At 32.0% G+C, this 20,220-nt stretch overlaps 1 protein-coding gene across 1 annotated transcript; it reads left to right on the top strand.

The window, feature by feature from the left end:
* The first annotated feature begins 194 nt into the window (after positions 1-194).
* Positions 195-11,638, top strand: LOC139519221 (lysosomal acid glucosylceramidase-like). Its single transcript, XM_071311165.1, has 10 exons — positions 195-283; positions 1,608-1,814; positions 2,122-2,262; positions 2,730-2,872; positions 3,269-3,441; positions 6,688-6,925; positions 7,276-7,503; positions 9,580-9,743; positions 10,320-10,427; positions 11,050-11,638. Exons 1-10 carry the CDS (start codon positions 208-210, stop codon positions 11,153-11,155), a joined length of 1,584 nt encoding a protein of 527 aa, XP_071167266.1. The 5' UTR covers positions 195-207; the 3' UTR covers positions 11,156-11,638.
* The last annotated feature ends 8,582 nt before the right edge of the window (positions 11,639-20,220 follow it).

Genomic DNA, 20,220 nt, shown 5'->3' with positions numbered 1-20,220 from the left:
TGTGTCCTGTTTATCTGACCCAAACATTTTTGATGTTATTTCTTAAACAGTTTTACAACATTGAAATACATGGATCAGCCAAAATAATAGTTCTCATAATTTTGGAATTATAAAGACGGGTTTTCTATCGTTGAATTATATCATTCTTTCGTTATCGATCACAGTTTTATCGGGATGTGTTGAACTTAATTTTTCGTGTTTTAGCAGATGACAAAAATGGGTGGTCAAGAACTCAATGAAAAAATGATTGTTTTTGTTATTCTTTTAAGCATTTTAAGCCTAGGTAATTATGTTAATCGCAGACATACTCATAGATACATTCATATATATTTTGCTACATCAGAAATTATTGTCAATGTCAGTGACAATGGAGCTTTTGCTTTGGTCCTTTCAGTGAAAATTTATACTTTATAAATAGATTTATCTGCTCTATGGTGTGGGTCTCATTGGGGTCTAAGTGTGACGAGGAATTGCCGATTTTTTGTAAGCGTGACACGTGAAAGTCAAAGTATTGTGTCGTGAAAACGGGAAATGAGGTCTAGCGGGATCCGGGAAATCTAAAAAAAATGAGAATTGCTTACGTACATAGTGTAAGCGGGATATGGGAATCTGACAAAACAGTAAGCGGGATCCGGGATTGGAACCCCCCCAATGAGACCCCCTATGGTTGGGTTGTTGTCGTCGCTTTGACACATTCCCCATTTCCTTTCTCAATTATATTATCTCTTATTTAAATATAAATTCATCATTCCTTTGACTACATGGATCAAGATATGTTTCTTTCTTTTTATAAGTCAATCGTTTGTCCAATGTTGGAATATGCTACATGTATGTGTTTGGTCTCTGCACATAAACCCTTACCATGATGTGACCGTCATATGACGTGCGTACCCAAACCACTGTTATTTGGCTCCAATGGCGTTCCATACTTTAAGAAGTCAATCTTATAATACTTATTTCGAAAGTTATGCATGTTCCTTCAACCTATAAGGCTATCTATTGTCATGTTTCTTATGCACAAATGGCATTTTTAGCTCAAGTACAGACTTGGAAAATTGAAATCAGATGAAACTCGGTTTTCTTGAAGGGTGCGCTTCCCTTCAGTGTCTCACATAGGAAGTTCAAAATTTTTTTTGCACCTGATGACCAACTATGCATGGTATAGATGATAATCAACTGGATGAGCCTATTTACTTTAGCACATGATGATCTAATAATATCATAACTTAAAACCTTTTAAGTAACACTGTTTCTGAAACAGTGTAAAACGACACATATGCTTAATACTTTTTTTAATTAAAGTAGTGGATCAGTGGAATAACCTAGCTGTCAGATTTAACAGTGACGGCAAATACTAAATTGAATAATTTTAAGTCAGCATTAAATGGCGAAAACTGGAAGATGTATAAATTCCGCTGCACAGACAATGCTTTAATCATTATTTTACAATTTGTCAACAGAAGTGGTGTAAATTTCTTTGTGTGTGTTATGTTGTCACATGTTTTACATTGTATATTTCAGGGTACACATTATTTACAATTGACCCTACAAAAGATTAAATGGTTATTATTTACTGTCTGTAATGCTGTTGTACATTTATTTTTAAGGTTATACATTACCAACATTTTGCAATCAAAGAAGTTTTGGTGGTAATTCCTTTGTGTGTGTGTGTAATGCATCTTACTGTGATTATCCAGAGGGTGTATATAAACGTGGAAAAACTGTCTATGCCCAATACCAGTCTGCAGCTCAGGGAGGACGACTCACACAAATTATTTATTACTTTGAAGAGATGGCAGCTATCCAGTCAAATGGTAAGTATTTTCCTTTCTAAATCAATTGTGAAAAGTATCATAGTAACATTTATTTGGAAACACTTGAAAGATTTATTATGTTAGTTTACAACAATGGATATTTAATTGTTTTGTATTGTCACTATACCAACTTGCTGAAATGTTTGACCAAAAAAGTTTAAATTCTTAACTGCCCGAATGTAACAAATGGATCAACTTGCAAACACTTTATCTCATTGATAGTGATTGTGTTAATAAATTGGGTAAAGTTCTATCAGCCTTTATTTGTTTGACATTTTGATTAAATTCTTTTTCTGTCTTTATATAGTCATCAAAATAAATAAAAATGTGACCTACCAGAAAATATTTGGGTTTGGTGGTGCAATGACGGATGCTGCTGGTATCAACATAGCAAGTCTATCTAATCAGACAGGAGACAATCTCCTAAAAGCATACTTCTCAAAAGATGGTAAAGTATTAACTAAATATATATGATATTTCTCTAAAAACAAATGTAATAAGACAGGAGATAATGTCATCCAAGCATTCAGAATAAAGTGTTGTAAATAAAGGTATAAACATAGAGATGTGGTATGATTGCCAATGAGACAACTCTTGACAAAAAAGAGACCAAATGATACAGAAATTAACAACTATAGATCACATGGATCACTGTATGGCCAACTATCACCAAGCACTGAATAAGCTATAAAAGTAGTTTTAGAAGTTCAAATGCAGGAGCTTATATCAGATTAATGGTGAAAAGAATTCTTGTTAAATAGCATAATAATTTGATTAAATGAGGAAACAAAGTATTGTAATGCCAACCTATGCTCCAAGGATATTTTGGGGTTAGCAGACCTTCTTGAATAGAAAACCACTGATCTGTCACTATCCTCTATGCTTATAAAATAATCATGTGATTTTAAATTACAGGAATTGAGTATAATATAGCCAGAATACCTATGGCCAGTTGTGATTTCTCTACACATCCATACTCTTACAATGATAATAACGATAGTCCACCAGATTATAATCAAACAAAATTTTCATTGGCAAAGGAAGATCTCAAATACAAGGTATTTTTCTGTTCAAAGTTTGATCATCTGTTCTTACAGATAATGAGCATTAATGTTGATAGCATATTTAATTTAAATCTGCTGTACATATTTCAAATTTAAAGATAGAGCTTCTCTAAATAAAATTCTGAAGAACTGACTGTCCCATTGCATATAAATTTTTACAGTATTTTATTTTGACATTCCAATCAGATCTTAGTGAAATTTTAAAAGGGATGTAGATCAGATAATTTGTTCTAGAGAGCTAAATGAATTGCTGTAGCCTTGCTTCTGTCAATTAATACATGTATATGCCAACATATTTTCTTCCACCAGCTTTTATAAACATTTTCAAAGTGTTATGGCTAACAGATTATGAGGAACTCAAAATTTACATAACAGGATTATTGTATTTAGGTTCCATATCTTAAGAGAGCTCAAGAATTAAGTAACAGGACCTTACTGATATTTGGTAGTCCATGGAGTGCACCAGCATGGATGAAGACCAACAATAATATGACAGGTCAAGGGACATTGAAAGGTCAACCTGGTGGTTCTTATTACAAATCTTGGGCACAATACTTTGTTAAGTAAGCTTATTGTTGATTTTGTGATAACTGTGCCTGATTGATTTATATAGGTTTTTGTAAAAATATAATTTTTAATCCCAAAAATGAATGAAAGTTGTGGGGTATACATGTAAGACTCAGAGGTGCAATGAGGACGCTGAAGTGCGATGGTCACGCTGAAGTGCAATGGTCCACGCCAAAGTATGATGGTCCTTTCGCTGGAGTGCGATGGTTTGGTATGACGTTCGAATATTGTGACGGTTTCCTATATAACGTTCAAATACAACATTGATTTGCAAGCAGGAGGATAGGGTTTTGTAGATGAATGTTTCATGCTCACAAAAGAAACTAGAGGCTCTAAAGAGCCTGTGTCGCTCACCTTGGTATATGTGAATATTAAACAAAGGAAGCAGATGGATTCATGACAAAATTGTGTTTAGGTGATGGTGATGTGTTTGTACATCTTACTTTACTGAACATTCTTGCTCCTTACAATTATCTCTATCTATAATGATCTTGGCCCAGTAGTTTCAGTGGAAAATGTTAGTAAAAATTTACAAATTTTATGAAAATTGTTAAAAATTGACTATAAAGGACAATAACTCCTTAGGGGGTCAACTGACCATTTTTGTCATGTTTGACTTATCTTTAGGTCTTACTTTGCTGTACATTATTGCTGTTTACAGTTTATCTCTATCTATAATAATATTCAAGATAATAACAAAAAACGTCAAAATTTTCTTAAAATTACCAATTATGGGGCAGCAACCCAACAACCGGTTGTCGGATCCATCTGAAAATTTCAGGGCAGATAGATCTTGACATGATAAACAATTTCACTCCGTCAGATTTGCTCTAAATGCTTTGATTTTTGAGTTATAAGCCAAAAACTGCATTTTACCCCTATGTCCTATATTTAGCCATGGCAGCCATCTTGGTTGGATGGCCGGGTCACCGGACACATTTTTTAAACTACATACCCCAAAGATGATTGTGGCCAAGTTTGGATTAATTTAGCCCAGTAGTTTCAGAGGAGAAGATTTTTGTAAAAGATCACTAAGATTTACGAAAAATGGTTAAAAATTGACTATAAAGGGCAATAACTCCTTAAGGGGTCAACTGACCATTTCGGTCATGTTGACTTATTTGTAAATCTTACTTTGCTGAACATTATTGCTGTTTACAGTTTATCTCTATCTATAATAATATTCAAGATAATAACCAAAAACAGCAAAATTTCCATAAAATTACCAATTCAGGGGCAGCAACCCATCAACGGGTTGTCCGATTCATCTGAAAATTTCTGGGCAGATAGATCTTGACCTGATAAACAATTTTACCCCATGTCAGATTTGCTCTAAATGCTTTGGTTTTTGAGTTATAAGCCAAAAACTGCATTTTACCCCTATGTTCTATTTTTAGCCATGGCGGCCATCTTGGTTGGTTGGCGGGGTCACCGGACACATTTTTTAAACTAGATACCCCAATGATGATTGTGGCCAAGTTTGATTAAATTTGGCTTAGTAGTTTCAGAGGAGAAGATTTTTGTAAAAGTTAACGACGACGGACGCAGGACGACGACGGACGCAGGACGACGGACGCCGGACGCAAAGTGATGGGAAAAGCTCACTTGGCCCTTCGGGCCAGGTGAGCTAATAAAAGGAAACAGAAAGAAAAGAACGATTCAAGTCCTTAACAGTTTTGAGCATTACATGTGGAAGTTACAAAAATATGTTTAACCATGTCAGCCAGCAAAATATGGGGAGCAACGGACTGAATGATGAATTTGGTCTGCAAATGGGCTATCCTATGTTCGGAACAATGCCGCAAGATAAATACAACTGAAATATAGTATACTGATATAATTTTAAATATTAATGTTAATTTATCTTTAAGTAAGATTCTCGTGATATTACGTGGACAATTTAATTAAAAAAAATATATAATTGAGAGTATAAGCAATGTTTTTGTTAATGTTGTTTAATCCCGCGATAAATCCTGATTTGTAAGAACACCGTCGCTCTAGTCTTATTTAATTGCGGTTACAGTGTTAATTGTCTGCAAAATGGTAGGCTGAGATTAACGTGACTGCTCCCTACGTGTACATAAAATAATAAATAGAAATAATTGTTTTGATCAATTTCTAAATTTTGTCATAATATTGATAAATTGAAATGAATCCTGTAAAGTGTTATTGTATAAACATACAACCTTAATAAAAACAAAATATTTCGCCCTTGATCACCCTATATCTGACTCTATACTACTGCGTGCTAATTGGAAAATTGGCAAATTTAAAATTACATTAAAGAAGATCAAAATTTAAAGTCTTTGGTTTGACCAGGAACATATATATTGACTTTATTAGATATACTGTTCCCAGGTTTGACTTGAACAGAACTGACAAGGTCTTCCAAACGTAAGGCTAGCAGCTACTTTTGTAAAATCTAAATAATGCAATTTCATTTTAAAAGCTCATGTACACTTATGCTATTTTACTCAATGTCACAGGTAGAGCATCACACTACAGTGTAACCACCATCGCATTTCAGCGTAAATATCAACAAGTTAACGTCACAATCTCACCATCGCATTTCAGCGTGTTAACCATCGCACTTCAGCGTGGACCATCGCACTTTGACCATCGCAGTTCAGAGTACCATCGCGGTTCCGAGTCCTACATATATATATATGTAAATAAGACTACAATCCAATATCACAAAAGTTCAAATCGATATTTAGAGGTCAATATGGTCTTGAACAAAAGACTAGTGCCTGTTTAACTCTGATCTGAACCCACAAGACTACACAAGAATTGTATTGAATTTAACAGACACTGAATATCAAAGATCTGGAGAAAAAAAGACTGTTTCTAACTTAATTCTCTTAACAAAACTGATAAATAGTACACATGAAATTTAGCTGACTTACTACAATGTATCTACTAATGGCTGAACAGAATTTGTATAGTAAAAATAAGTTTATTCCCATGAATAGTGCTACTGACTCAAAATAATTTCATAAACCCTTTTAGTTTTAGGGTTACAAATTAACACCAGTAATACACCAAAAATGAAAAACAGTAGAAATTTATTTACAATGTAAAAATAAGGAAATGTAGTATGTTGCCAATTAGACATCTATCCACAAGAGTTTACTTAACTGTTGAATATGCTTCATTTAAATAACAATACAGCTACCGGTAGAATGATATATTTGTACAAAAGTTTCATTACAGAATTTTTATGTTTTCTCTACTGTTTATAGGTTTTTAGATGCATATAGAGAGCAAGGTCTGAAGTTATGGGGACTAACTGCACAGAATGAACCAACAGATGGTAACATTGCTAACTTTACATTTCAAGCAATGGGGTGGACTCCACAACAACAGAGAGATTTCATCAAATTAGACTTAGGTCCTGCCTTACACCAGGGTGGTTACAAAGATGTTAAACTTATGGTTCTAGATGATCAGAGGCTGTTACTACCTTACTGGGCTGATATTGTAAGACGTTCTATTTAAACTTATATTAAATGTCCATAATAGGTCTAATTAGGGCTTCCAAAAGGGTCATATATTCCGAACAATTGTATAATGTCTGGTAAAAGTCCGGCTTGGCAAAGCATGAAACGGTCATCTACTTTTTTGTGTTCAAGGCTTTCTTAAGAGACGGTAATTTTAACATAATTCACGATCGTTTTGACCCAACCTTTTGCCTTTGTTTCAGGTATTAAGTGATCCTGGTGCAAGACAGTACATATCTGGTGTAGCCGTCCATTGGTATTTAGATGCTTTAACTCCTGTTGGATCATTAGATCTCACACATAAAAATAATCCAGACTTCTTTATTTCAGGTATTAAGTGATCCTGGTGCGAGACAGTACATATCTGGTGTAGCCGTCCATTGGTATTTAGATGCTTTAGCTCCTGTTGGATCATTAGATCTCACACATAAAAATAATCCTGACTTCTTTATATTTGGTACTGAAGCCTGTGCAGTACATATTCCTTTGATACCTTTCCCTCCTGTTTTGTTGGGAGATTGGGCAAGAGCACAGAAATATGCCCATGATATAATTCAGGTTAGTGAGATTGATTTTATCAAGACATTATGATATTTAGAACATTGATACTATATCTTAAATTTTAAGACCTATTTCATGTGTATTTGGACCACAATTTGGTAATTTTGTCTTATTATGATCATCTTAAAAAACTTGGTTAGAGGATTCATACTAGTATACTAGAAATTAAAAACTTTAAACTTACCATTGGTATACCAATTTGATACAAAAAAAGACATTTCTATCATTTAAAAAAAAGACATGTATTTGACCATTTGTCAGTTTGTTAATGTGATAGTGAACAGGGATGTTAAGAATGTTAAACAGGTTCAATATGGTTACATGGTTTTAGTTATCTTTTTCAAAGACTGTAGTATGTTTTGTTGAAATTATAGCATCACATTTATGAGTTATTTCTATCTTTGTAGTTTGTACCTGTAGTCTTTTTTTAATTTGAAGTGACAGTCATGAAAAAATAGTTACTTCCTGAATGACACAGAACACCAAACTTTTTATTGAAGATGTCTGAATGTCATTTGAAAAAAATATAATACATGCAGATTTTAAAGCTATGTAGAAAATTTAATATTTTTTATAAAAAAGGTTTGGTCATGATAAACTATTGAATTATCTCTCTTGGTATACAGAGCTTACTGTTATAGTTACAGTCTTTTCTTAATATGATAAACAATGAAATTTACTTGCCTTTATTGAAATTTACTTGCCTTTATTGAAATTAACTTGCCTTCATTGTAATTTAATTGCCTTCATTGAAGTGATTTACCTTTCAAATAGACTAAATAAAAAAATTTGGGTTAAGCTTGCCCTTTTAAAAATCTGTCTGCCATGACCTGCAGGAAACCTCTTACTTTGACCCCAGAACTGTAAACTGCATACCTGTCAACTGACCTGATTCTGCGGGTGTGACCCGAGATTTTCACAATTCTGAGGGATCACCCGGGACACCCGCCGGGTCATTGAAATAACCCGGGAATTCCGAAAATGACCCGATTTCACCCGAATTTCTTAGCCTTGAGATTGATTTTCATAAGTAATATTCCTTTGAAATACCGGCAAATTCGTAACTCTTCCATGAACAGGCAGTTCATCTAGCTATGTAAACTGTCAAATTAAGTGACCCATTAAGTGCATGGCTTCACTTGACAGCTTTGGTGTCAAACACACTGTTAATTAACGCCAATTACCTTAGCTTTAGGTCGTAAATAAATTGCACTACTGGTTTACAAACATATTTGAACTAGAGTTACTTCCCCTTTTTTGTCACCATTCAAAATTATTCCTTATATTTACGTTTTATGAGTGAAAAGATTAAATCATAAAAATATAAAATTCAAATACATATTGACAAATACATATATAACTTTTCATTATTTTTATACCTTTATACAATTTTAAAAAAAAAAGTTGAAAATTATTTTAAAAAAAAAGAAGTTGAAAATTATTTTTTACATTTATACTTCCTTTAACTGTATTACTGTATTTTATCATAGTCTAGTTTCCTTGTCAATTGAGAGATTACCGTCCGTGCAAGGGCTGTATAGCCAGTCAAGGTCGTTAAAAACTTCCATTTGTTGTATTGAGAGATGAATGTTCATAGATGTAATATCTCTACATGGTATTTGTAAAGGCTACATAGCCAGTAGTCTCATTTTAAAATTACATTTGAAAAATAAATTTTTGATGATGACAAAAAGTAAAGAACATAAGACTGTGTTACATAAATTTATAAAAATCATTAAAAGTGCAATGAAATAATAATAAATAAGATTTAAAATGACTTAACCAAGTGAACATGCATTGATGTTTTGGTATCTTTGATATACATTTTCAGCTCGAAAAAGTTCGTACGCGTTATGACCTGAGATTTTATTCTTCAATGCAGGTCATGACCTGCATTTTCATCGTCACAGGTTGACAGGTATGAAACTGTATTAAGTATTGTAAAGAATTCTTACTACATATTTATTTTGATATGTCTACAAGCTGTTTCTGACACAGTTAATGTAATAGGCTGCCACCATTTTAAAGTGTGCAAGAATTATAATGAATTCATGTTTACTTTCTTTGTAACAGGATTTGAATCACTGGGTTACAGGATGGACAGATTGGAATTTAGCTTTAGATATGAAAGGTGGACCAAACTGGGTAAAGAATTATGTTGACAGTCCAATCATTGTTAATGCTGCCAATGATGAGTTTTATAAACAACCCATGTTCTATGCTATGGGACATTTTAGGTTAGTATCATGAAAAAGTTTCAACAAATAACAATAAAAAAACCCATGTTGTTGTAAATGGATGTTTCATATTATAAAAAAAGCTTGTACATTGGAAAGTATAAGTTTTATAGTAGCCTTTATTAAAGAAAGTAATCCTGGCAACATGTTCTTATTGATTAAGTACAGTCAAACATGCTTTAAAAGTATTCTTTATAAGGGACTATCTGTCTTGTCAGGTCATTCTCTTTTTTACCACTGTAGAAATAACTATGCATTGTGAACCTCATTTCAAAGGTCACTTCTCTTAGACTGTCACTATTCTTTATTCACAAGGAAGGCACTTATATACAAGTTTAGTTGAAAACTTCAGGTGATGCATTTGGATGAATGAATAAGTATATTCTGTTTTATGTTTATAAAAACTGAAAAGCAATATATTGTCAGTTGTAGACTAAATTTTTGTCAGATTCTAACAAATTTGTAATTTTTGACACAATTTTTAAGGTATCCATTTTAAAGATGGTTACTATTCATTACATATAATATTAACATTGATTGGATTGTAAGTTTCAAGAAGAAATGATTTGTTTTCAGTAAATTTATACCTGAAGGATCAGTCAGAATAGAAGCATCTTGTGGATCTTTAGAATGTGTGGCTGTTCAACGTCCTGATAATGGTATTGTTGTAGTAGTATTAAACAGGTATTGACAAATTTTAACAATATTTTGATTCAGTATATTGATCTTAGAGAGGCTTTTAACTCTCATATTCTCTGATCTGTGGTGTATATGTTAGAGTATTTTCATTTCAACTTGTAAAATATATGTTGCACTAGTGTATTTCTTCTTCACACTAATGTGTTTATATCTGGAAAATGAAACCTTACTATAAATCTATTAATGACTTTTTACACTATTGATTTTTTTTGTAAAAGGAAAGAGAGTCAGAAAAGGTTCTCTTTGTCATTTGTAACACATCTCTTTATTTCATGTTAAACTTTTAAATCGCATAGTTAACAGCAACTCACTATGTACTGAGTTGTAGGGTTGAGCTACTCAATAAGATCACTATTGTGAGCTACATGATTTATGATAAGGATGAGAAAATTGAAATTGTATCAGATTCTTAATGCATCTTTATTATTGATTTTTGAAAGAACTATATGCTTACAGCATTTAATTTAGAAAATATCTAATTAGATGAAGGAATAAAAGTTCTAATTAAAAACTACAGTATAAACCAGAATTTAAATCTTTTGTGAATTTTCAAGCTGATGAAAATAAATAAAATCACATTCAATGATGACTATTTTGTTTATTGCAGGGATTATAAAGAGGTGATGATGACTATAGCTGCTGAAGATAATGGTTATATTAATCAGAAAATTCCTCCTTTTTCTATTCAGACATATTTGTATTGGTCTGAATAATCACTTCAATTATTAAAGACTCTTGTTTTCAGTTGAAACATACTGTAAAACCTGCAACAATCGGTCACCTCTATTAAGAAAAAAGCCTGTCTGTCAGGTCACCTTGGTCTTGTTTCACTGTAGTAACACCTATGCATTTTGAACATAAATTCAAAAGTAACCTCTCTTGCAAGATCAGTTTTACCCATATTAATTTCCACTGGCGGATCTAGAAATTTTTATAAGTTGGGGCCCACTGACTGCCTGAGAGGGGGCCCATTCCAGTCATGCTACAGTGATTCCCTATATAAGCAACCATTTTTTTTTACCAAAAAGAGCCCCCCCCCCCTAAATCCGCCTCTGAGGTTGACCTTTATATGCAGGTGTTATTATTTTTATATTAATTTGATTGAACTGATAAATTAGCAAGTCTCTTCATTTTCAATGTGTCATAGGCTAAATATTATTGTTCTGAAAAAGTAATATACTAGAATAAAAAAAAAATATGCAAAAGTCTAAAACATTTATCTGTCTTCCATAGGAGGATGAAACTCCTACATCTGACTTATTTTTGGAATAGAATATAATTTAATTAAGGATAGGTGCAAGGAAGGCACACATGATAGCCTAACACTTAAATTACAAATGAATTGTAAATATTCTTCTGCAAAACATTAGACAATCCCTTGGACCAAAATACCTCAGTAATAGACATTTTCTTATAAATAGTATATACATTATTGCAAGAACTTTATTAGATAATATAAGTGAATATTGTTTTCTAGAGCAAAATTATCACAATGTAGGTTAAATAATAACAAGACAAATAGTTTGCTAATCAAAATGCACAGTTATGACATTACAGTGATTTCTTTCAATTCAATGCAAATCAAAATGTTTTATTAGTTAGAATATCTAAAGTACATTTGTAGTACACAATTATCATTAAACCCTTGCCAGTTTACTACTTATGGTAATAACGTCAAATGTTATTCCACAATAGTAAGTAAAGGCAAATAATCAAATAAAATCTATTAAGTGAGATTTACTTAGGGCTATTCCAGAAAAAAATGTATGGGGGGGGGGGGGGGGGGGGGGTTGGAAGGCACATTATATTAATAATACATGGGTGATGGGTATCAGAGCAACTTTTCACACTATAATGCACTATAATTCTCATTTACAATTGTCTGGGTGGAGGGTGCTGACAAAAACTGCCTTCCAACACCCCCCCCCCCCCCCACCCCCCTACATTTTTTTCTGGAATAGCCCTTAAATTCACTAACTCACAGCAACAAAGTTATTCTATTTATGTAGGTAGAATAAAAGAACTATTGCCCCTTATTTTGGAATAAATGGTAAGACATTTTTCCACCAATTACAAAGTTTGATAATTTCTTTTTATGCCCCACCTACGATAGTAGAGGGGCATTATGTTTTCTGGTCTGCGTCCGTTTGTCCGTCTGTCTGTCCGTTCGTTCGTCCTTCTGTCCCGCTTCAGGTTAAAGTTTTTGGTCAAGGTAGTTTTTGATGAAGTTGAAGTCCAATCAACTTGAAACTTAGTATACATGTGCCCTATGATATGATCTTTCTAATTTTAATGCCAAATTAGAGAAATTATTCCAATTTCACGGTCCACTAAACATAGAAAATGATAGTGCGAGTGGGGCATCCGTGTACTGTGGACACATTCTTGTTTTAAGTATTTTTTTAACATAAGTGTTAATAGAAACATGAAATAAAATATTGATAAATATATCTGCAAAAAGATGCCCTGACACACAATTGATTATTGTTTTTTTGTGTGTAAGTTGTTAGATGATTTTTAATTAAGAATAAGAACAGTTATATTATTACATCAGATATTATAAAAATCTTCCCATTTCTTGAATATACTTTTAGACATATGTAAATATCTTTAAGTTTTCATCAATATTAAAATCTGAGCAAGATTCAAATCCTCAGTTTTCGAAAGAGCTCATATATATGATGTTAATTTTCCTCAGTATATGAAAGAGGAACAAACCAAACATAATAGAAATGAAAATTAGCTTCTATCTGGTCTCCACAGGCACACACAAACAGTTATGTCTACAATTTTCTTTGTGCAAGAATATGTTAATTGCTTATGTATATTATATAAAGTTGTTGTTATGTTTTTTTTTACATTTATACAGTTTTATAAAAAATGGAAATTTCATAGAATAAACATACCATATAAGAAGACCTTTTGTTAACAACTTCATTTTGTTGGGGAAAAAATGTATTGATATCCATGAATTTTGCCCTATTGCACTTATGAGAAAAGTATGAATTTGTTAGTCAGACTCTTTCATACTTTTGTAGACCAATATTAACAACTTAAAACAAATTTGGAAAGAAAAGTATTATGCTTCAAAGTTTGGATCTCTTTCTGTTGACCTGGTGATTCAAGCCATGCTTTAGTTTTGTTCTAATTCTGAAGACCACTGAACCTAATGTTATTAAAACAGAATTGTAACATTTTGTGCAATATTTTATGCACAATTGGATCTTAAAATGTTCTATTCTTTGTGAAAAGAGTGCAATATTTTTATATGTAAAATTTATTTTATATGCTAATTTATACATGATTGTGATAATTTGTTGCTGTTAATTATAATAATGTTAAATAAAAAAGAATTATAAGTTCCTCCTAGTATCCTTGTATCTTTCAGTTAGTCTCTGCTTCAATAATAACATGATTTATAACATACATTTTGAAATAAAAATATATAGAGCTGCTGACCACCTATTGCAGTACTTCAAAATTCTGTTCAAATTTGAATTTATTTTATTGAAATTGTTTAACTGGTCAGAAATTTTAACAAACTGCAGTAGAAAATCACAGCCAAGTCATTAAAGTGCAAGGAGAAAAAAATAAATAGAAATAAAGAAGATGTGATATGAGTGCCAATCAGACATAAGCCTTCAACTCGAATCCTTGGCTTATATTACAATGAACAGCAAGCTATATAGGGTCAAAAAATGACTAGTGTAAAACAATTCAAACAGGAAAACCAAATTTAAATCTTATAAGACTTTAACTCCTCTTCATTGCTATTATTTTTTAATAACACCAAAAATGCTAAAATTACAGTTTGAATTATTTCTTCTTAAATGGTATTTTCTATGCATGTTTCAAAGCTTTACTTACAAGTTGATGACTTGATTGTGGGTTTTACAGCAGTAAGTTAAAATTTCTAATCAATTTTGGTTTATTAAAACAAATTGCAATTTGGTAAGAATTTCGAATGAATTGAAATAGGTGGAGAGCAACACTTGCAGTTAAATCACAGTAAGAAACCCAAGGCTCTCACTGAAATTGGCAAAGTTGATATTAAATGCTTTTAGCTGTTCTGTTTAACAAAAAAATAAGGGGATGTGGTATGATTGCCAATGAGACAACTATCCACCAAAGTTCATATAGTGGATGTAAACAAACATAGGCAACCCTACGATATGTGTGTTCTTGCGTTGGTGGTGTTCTAGTGTTGGTTATACAATGACATAATAATTGCCATAGACATAACGGAAGATGTGATATGAGTGCCAATGAGACAACTGTCAATCCAAGTTATAATACAATTTGTAAAAAATACAAGTTATGAGTTTACTTGCACATTTAGTATGAACATGGAACTGAAATATAGTATGATACTTCTTCCATAATAAAAAGAACATGAAACTAAAGAATATTTTTCGGTGATTTTATCATGGGGTCATGGAAAAACTGAGATCGATTTTTTCGAGACGTTTTGAGAAAGATCCTTCCACACAATTAATCGACACAATGTAAATTTCTAAATGTAAAGAACCTACATTTTGCTTTAGTATCATTGATTTTGATGCAATGACATGGATGCGATCAACACAGTCACCAAACTTTGAATTATTCAGGGACATCATAAGAGTGTGAAGTAAAGGGTAAATTAGGCGAATATCATTCGTTGTGAAGTCTGTCTCAATGAATGAATTATTTGCAGTTTCGAACCCTGTAAATAAATTGATAAATGAGTTCATAATGTAATTAGTTTACATACATGGATATGTAGGGGGATCAAGGAAACATCAACTATACAAGGCTAAAAAAAAATATTTAATTATAGAAAAGAAATAGCAATAACGTTTTGCTCCAGTACCATACGCTACATTTATACTGTTTTGAATAGAAAAAAAGTCCAAGATATAACATGGAACAGTTGAAAAAGAATAGATAGGTGACACCTCGAAGGCACAATGAATGAACAAACAGGCAGTACAAATTCAAAATACTATGAAAGAATCAATTCAGTTTTATGGGTTTTGCCATAGGAAAAATAGATATAATTGGCAATTAAGAAGAAATAAGTGACTTCATTTCGTTCGTTGAAATGCCCGCACAGCACTTTTCTAATTTGTATTCGTGTAATTTATATGAGTAACCGAGAGTCAATTAATACAAAGTCCTTAACTAAAAGTGCATACAATCGTTGATAAAAGCTTTTATGTCCAGCTTAAGGATATGTTTTACTCCAACCTCACGTATTTTTCAGACTATAAAACGGCGAACATTTAATTATGCGACCCAAAACCAGTCGAAATAATTGTTTGATTTATAGAGAATTGTAAATAATTGGATTCTGTATTACTAGTCGTCACTTTAGTTTGTTCGAAACGATCATCCAGACTAGATAATACAGATAAGTAATAAATATAACAGGGGAAAATTAAACCCGCACAGTTCTGAGGTAATATTTGTTATAGAAACAGAGGAAATAAATGTATTTGGCATAAAAGAAGTTTTGAAACAAAACACGAACCCGCTGGTATATATATGAAGCCTTTATATATATCAATAAATTGTTGACGAAACTTGCGTAAAAAGAAATTGTTTAAGGTGGGGTTCGTGTTGCTTATTCTTTAGTTTTCTATGTTGTGTCATGTGTTCTATTGTTTGTCTGTTCATCTTTTTCATTTTTAGCCAAGCGTTGTCAGTTTAATTTGGATTTATGAATTTGACTGTCCCTCTGGTATCTTTCGTCCCCCTTTTACGTAACAAACAATAGATTTAAATAGTATACAAATTATACAAATTCAATTTTAAGATAAGTATAACAATCTTGCATATAAATTAGGGTAAGGTACCGACTATATAAAAATAAGGTGTGGTATGATTGTGCAACAGTCAAACAAACCCATACATCATAATAAGCTAAAAAGCCGAGAAATAACAAATGTCCTGTACCAAGTCAGGAATATGGCCATTGCTATATTATAGTTCGTTTCTGTATGTGTTACATTTTAACGTTGCGTCGTTTGTTTTCTCTTATTTTTGAGTGTAAATTCACATTGCGATAAGACGTGTCACGGTACTTGTCTATCCCAAATTCATGTATTTGGTTTTGATGTTATATTTGTTATTCTCGTGGGATTTTGTCTGTTGCTTGGTCCGTTTCTGTGTGTGTTACATTGTAGTGTTGTGTCGTTGTTTTCCTCTTATATTTAATGCGTTTCCCTCAGTTTTAGTTTGTTACCCCGATTTTGTTTTTTGTCCATGGATTTATGAGTTTAATCATCGGTATACTACTGTTGCCTTTATTTATACAATTCAAACAAGATTAGTAACCCGTATTACTGTAACCGTCTAATGAAAATCAATAAAAGAAAACAAACATGATATCCGACAACAAACGACAAAATTGAATTACAGGCTGGACATATTAGTATATAGCATACGTTTGCAGTTCTTGTGATTCCTATAGTATTTTTCATTGGTTTGTATATCCAAAATGAATAAATGAGGTTTACACATCGCTAAATACTATGGCCTCTAATTTGCGGACGCCATCATGACTTATTTGGCTGATATGGCTATGGCTTTGTTTGTCGTCTTTTCTTTTTCTTTTGAAAATGATGTTTTATGTCGTTTTCCGATGATTTCGACAGTCACATTTAAGTATTTTTTTAACTATAACTTCGATAACTATTCATTTTTTAAAGTGAAGTTTATTAATTGGGTTGTCAGGAAAATAATCATATTATTTGTATATGGAACGAAAACTGAATCTGTAGAAACGAAAAAATAAGGTATGCATGGTTTTCAAGCCATATACGTTTACATATATAAGATGATCATAGTTAAGATATAAAGCATAACCCACTCGTTGCCTAAATTAAGAATTTATTATAGTTCTTACTCTGAATTAATGTTCAAAAGTACACTGTACACAGTAAAAGATAAATATGAGTTCAATATAAATGTATTCTATAATAAATGAAACCTTTAAAAGGGATAGATATATATGGTATCTTTGACGTAAATTTGCATGGCCTTAAATGTACCAGAAAAATAACCAGATCGATAAACTGCATGGATTTAACTTCCTGTGTAATAAATTGATAACAACGACATTAGTTAATACCATACATTAAAGCCACACAATGTTGAGAATATGAACATATTGAGAAAATATTGACATCATTAAATCCGAACGTTTAATTAGTTGGATGAATTGGGTTGATTGATTTAGACTTAGACAAAAAGTGTGTATCTTTTGGCGATGACAAAAGCATTTAGACTGATTTTTTGCAACTTTTTTGAATTTCAATTAAACTTCGTTCATGATTTTGACTTCCATTCTTTTAAATGGGGCACTAGCTACGAGATATATAAACTTTTTTCATTGATTAATGAAAGTGAAATAGTCAAATAATAATTCGCTTTTAGCGGCCAATATGGTTCAATTTTGTCAAAATAAGACAAGAAACATTGAAGATGAATTCACTTGCAAGTGAATAATTCGACCTTATTGATCCATTTTCATAGAGAAATTCAATGTGACCCCTTCACTATAGATTGATAACGCATGCATTGTGCGTGTTGAGTTATTTAAAGGAAAAGACTGTCAACATTGAAAATGAAACAAAAAGGTAAATCATTTGATTGACTGACTCGATCCATAAAAACATTCTTATACAGGTAAACACGATGATTATCATATATTTTAATTCTAAAATATGAAATTAAACAGACCTAGAAAAATCCAATTGCACGAGTCCACATTCTATTTACATCTATAGTTATGTTTAAATATATCGCTTATTTGACCATCGGAGGTTTTTGGAGGTCACCTCGATAATTAATTAGACGGCATCTAGACTTAAGTACACACGAAACGAAGTTATTCTCGAGCCCATACCCTTTACATTGTTTATTTAAGACTTTTTATACTTTGGATGCATGTTTTACATTGTTATAAATCAAATATGAGGATTTCAGTCAAATCGGTAAACATAAATCTGACGGGTAGAGCCCCTTTACTTCATTCTTGTCACTGGTGAATCTAATGTAGACACAACATGTATATAATGTAGTACCTTATAAGCCTGATTATTTGATGAATTTGTCTATATAAGGAAACAGCACGAATTGCAACTTACAGTAAAGGATATTAAAATATTATGATGTGTAAAAGGGTCTATTTTATTATCCTTGTTTTTAAGATAGACGGGTCTTAATCTTAAAATAAAACCGGTTGACATATTTACACTTTACCAAAATATAGTTGATATCATGCTGTATTCAAATATTCAAAAGTATGTCATTTAACAATAAAAGATTTCAGAAGCCCCTATATCTACCTTTCTCGACATTTTAATATGTAAAAAACAAAATAATTTCTCTTTTGTAATCCTAATTGGAGTTTTTATGTGATTTTTGCAAATATCTGTTCTCTAATGAGGAACTTCATATAATGTGATTTCTAAACAAATGACAAGGTTTTAGGTTTTGTCTGCGTGGACAATTATACACTTATCAAGGAGATAGGAAAGGCATTAGGCAACATTTGAGTCTCATCAGATAGTTGTTATAAAATGAATGAACATTTATCAAATCAGTGTTTTTCTCTTTCTGATTTGATTTAACGACTACAGTGCCATTTGTCGTTCTAAACGAATATCTACGTCTTTTTATGTTCACTTTTAGCCCATTGGGTTGCATAATCACCACTTGAGTCCATTAGTACTTTATTAAGTAGAGGACGTTTCACTACAAAAGAGACAATATTCTTTCTTACAAGGTTCAGTAATTTAGTTTGATTGATGCTGTTGTTCAACTGGAGGCTAGAGTAAAATGCGATGATGGTCTTTCATATAGTTATCTTTCATTTCTTGAGTAGGATGATAACATTCCTACCAGCTGCTTACAGAGATTTATGCAAAAACAATCTTATCCAGCAATAGTATAATTAGCAATAACTTGAATTGTTTATTCAAAAGTTTTCAAACGGTTATAAAAGTTATAGTGTCCAAGTTTTTCAACTGACGATCAATATTTGCATTCAGTCATAAATAAATTACAACAGTAGTTTATCTACCGATGTTTCAGACTTGTAAATCTACTTGGAATAACAAAAGCATCAGAAAACTCTGCGGAAATCATATGATCTCAAGAAGGACATAACTTGTTGCATCGACGGGGTACGCGTCGCCAATAATGCATGCATAACCTGCCATGTGATACCATTTTTTTTTATGATTTTGATTTTAGCTTTTTTTCTTTCATTTAAAAAAAAAGTACACCTTATTAATAGTTTGCGTCCAAGGAATTTTTCTGGTTTTACTTTGTCGGGAACGTTTGATACGTTTAAAGCCAAATATTTGATAACCAAATGTATCAACCTTTACTTCTGAATCAGTGCAAATGACATATTCGCTCGAGATAAACTTTTATGAACACACATGTGTTTTGGAGCAACAGGTGCTTCTATGGATTATCTCCATTCAAGTCAAAGACTTCCTTAAATTTCGAGAACACTTTGCGATTGACGATTAACCCATTTATATCTCATATCTTGTACTTTGTAACCGAACCTAAAGTTCATTGTACGCAGTTGTAGCTAAATATGAATTCCACATTAAAGTATTCAATAATGAAACCTTTAAAAGAAACAGATATGTGGTATCTGTTACATAAGTGTCTGCAAGATTTGCATCGACTTAAATGAACCAGCAAAAAAACAAAGATCGATATATACTTAATTCAACTTCCTGCTTCAAAAATTGATAACAATGAAATTATTTAA

Source organism: Mytilus edulis, chromosome 4 (genome assembly GCF_963676685.1).
Source record: "Mytilus edulis chromosome 4, xbMytEdul2.2, whole genome shotgun sequence".
NCBI classification, from domain to species: domain Eukaryota; kingdom Metazoa; phylum Mollusca; class Bivalvia; order Mytilida; family Mytilidae; genus Mytilus; species Mytilus edulis.
This window is presented reverse-complemented; position numbering and strand designations above follow the sequence as displayed.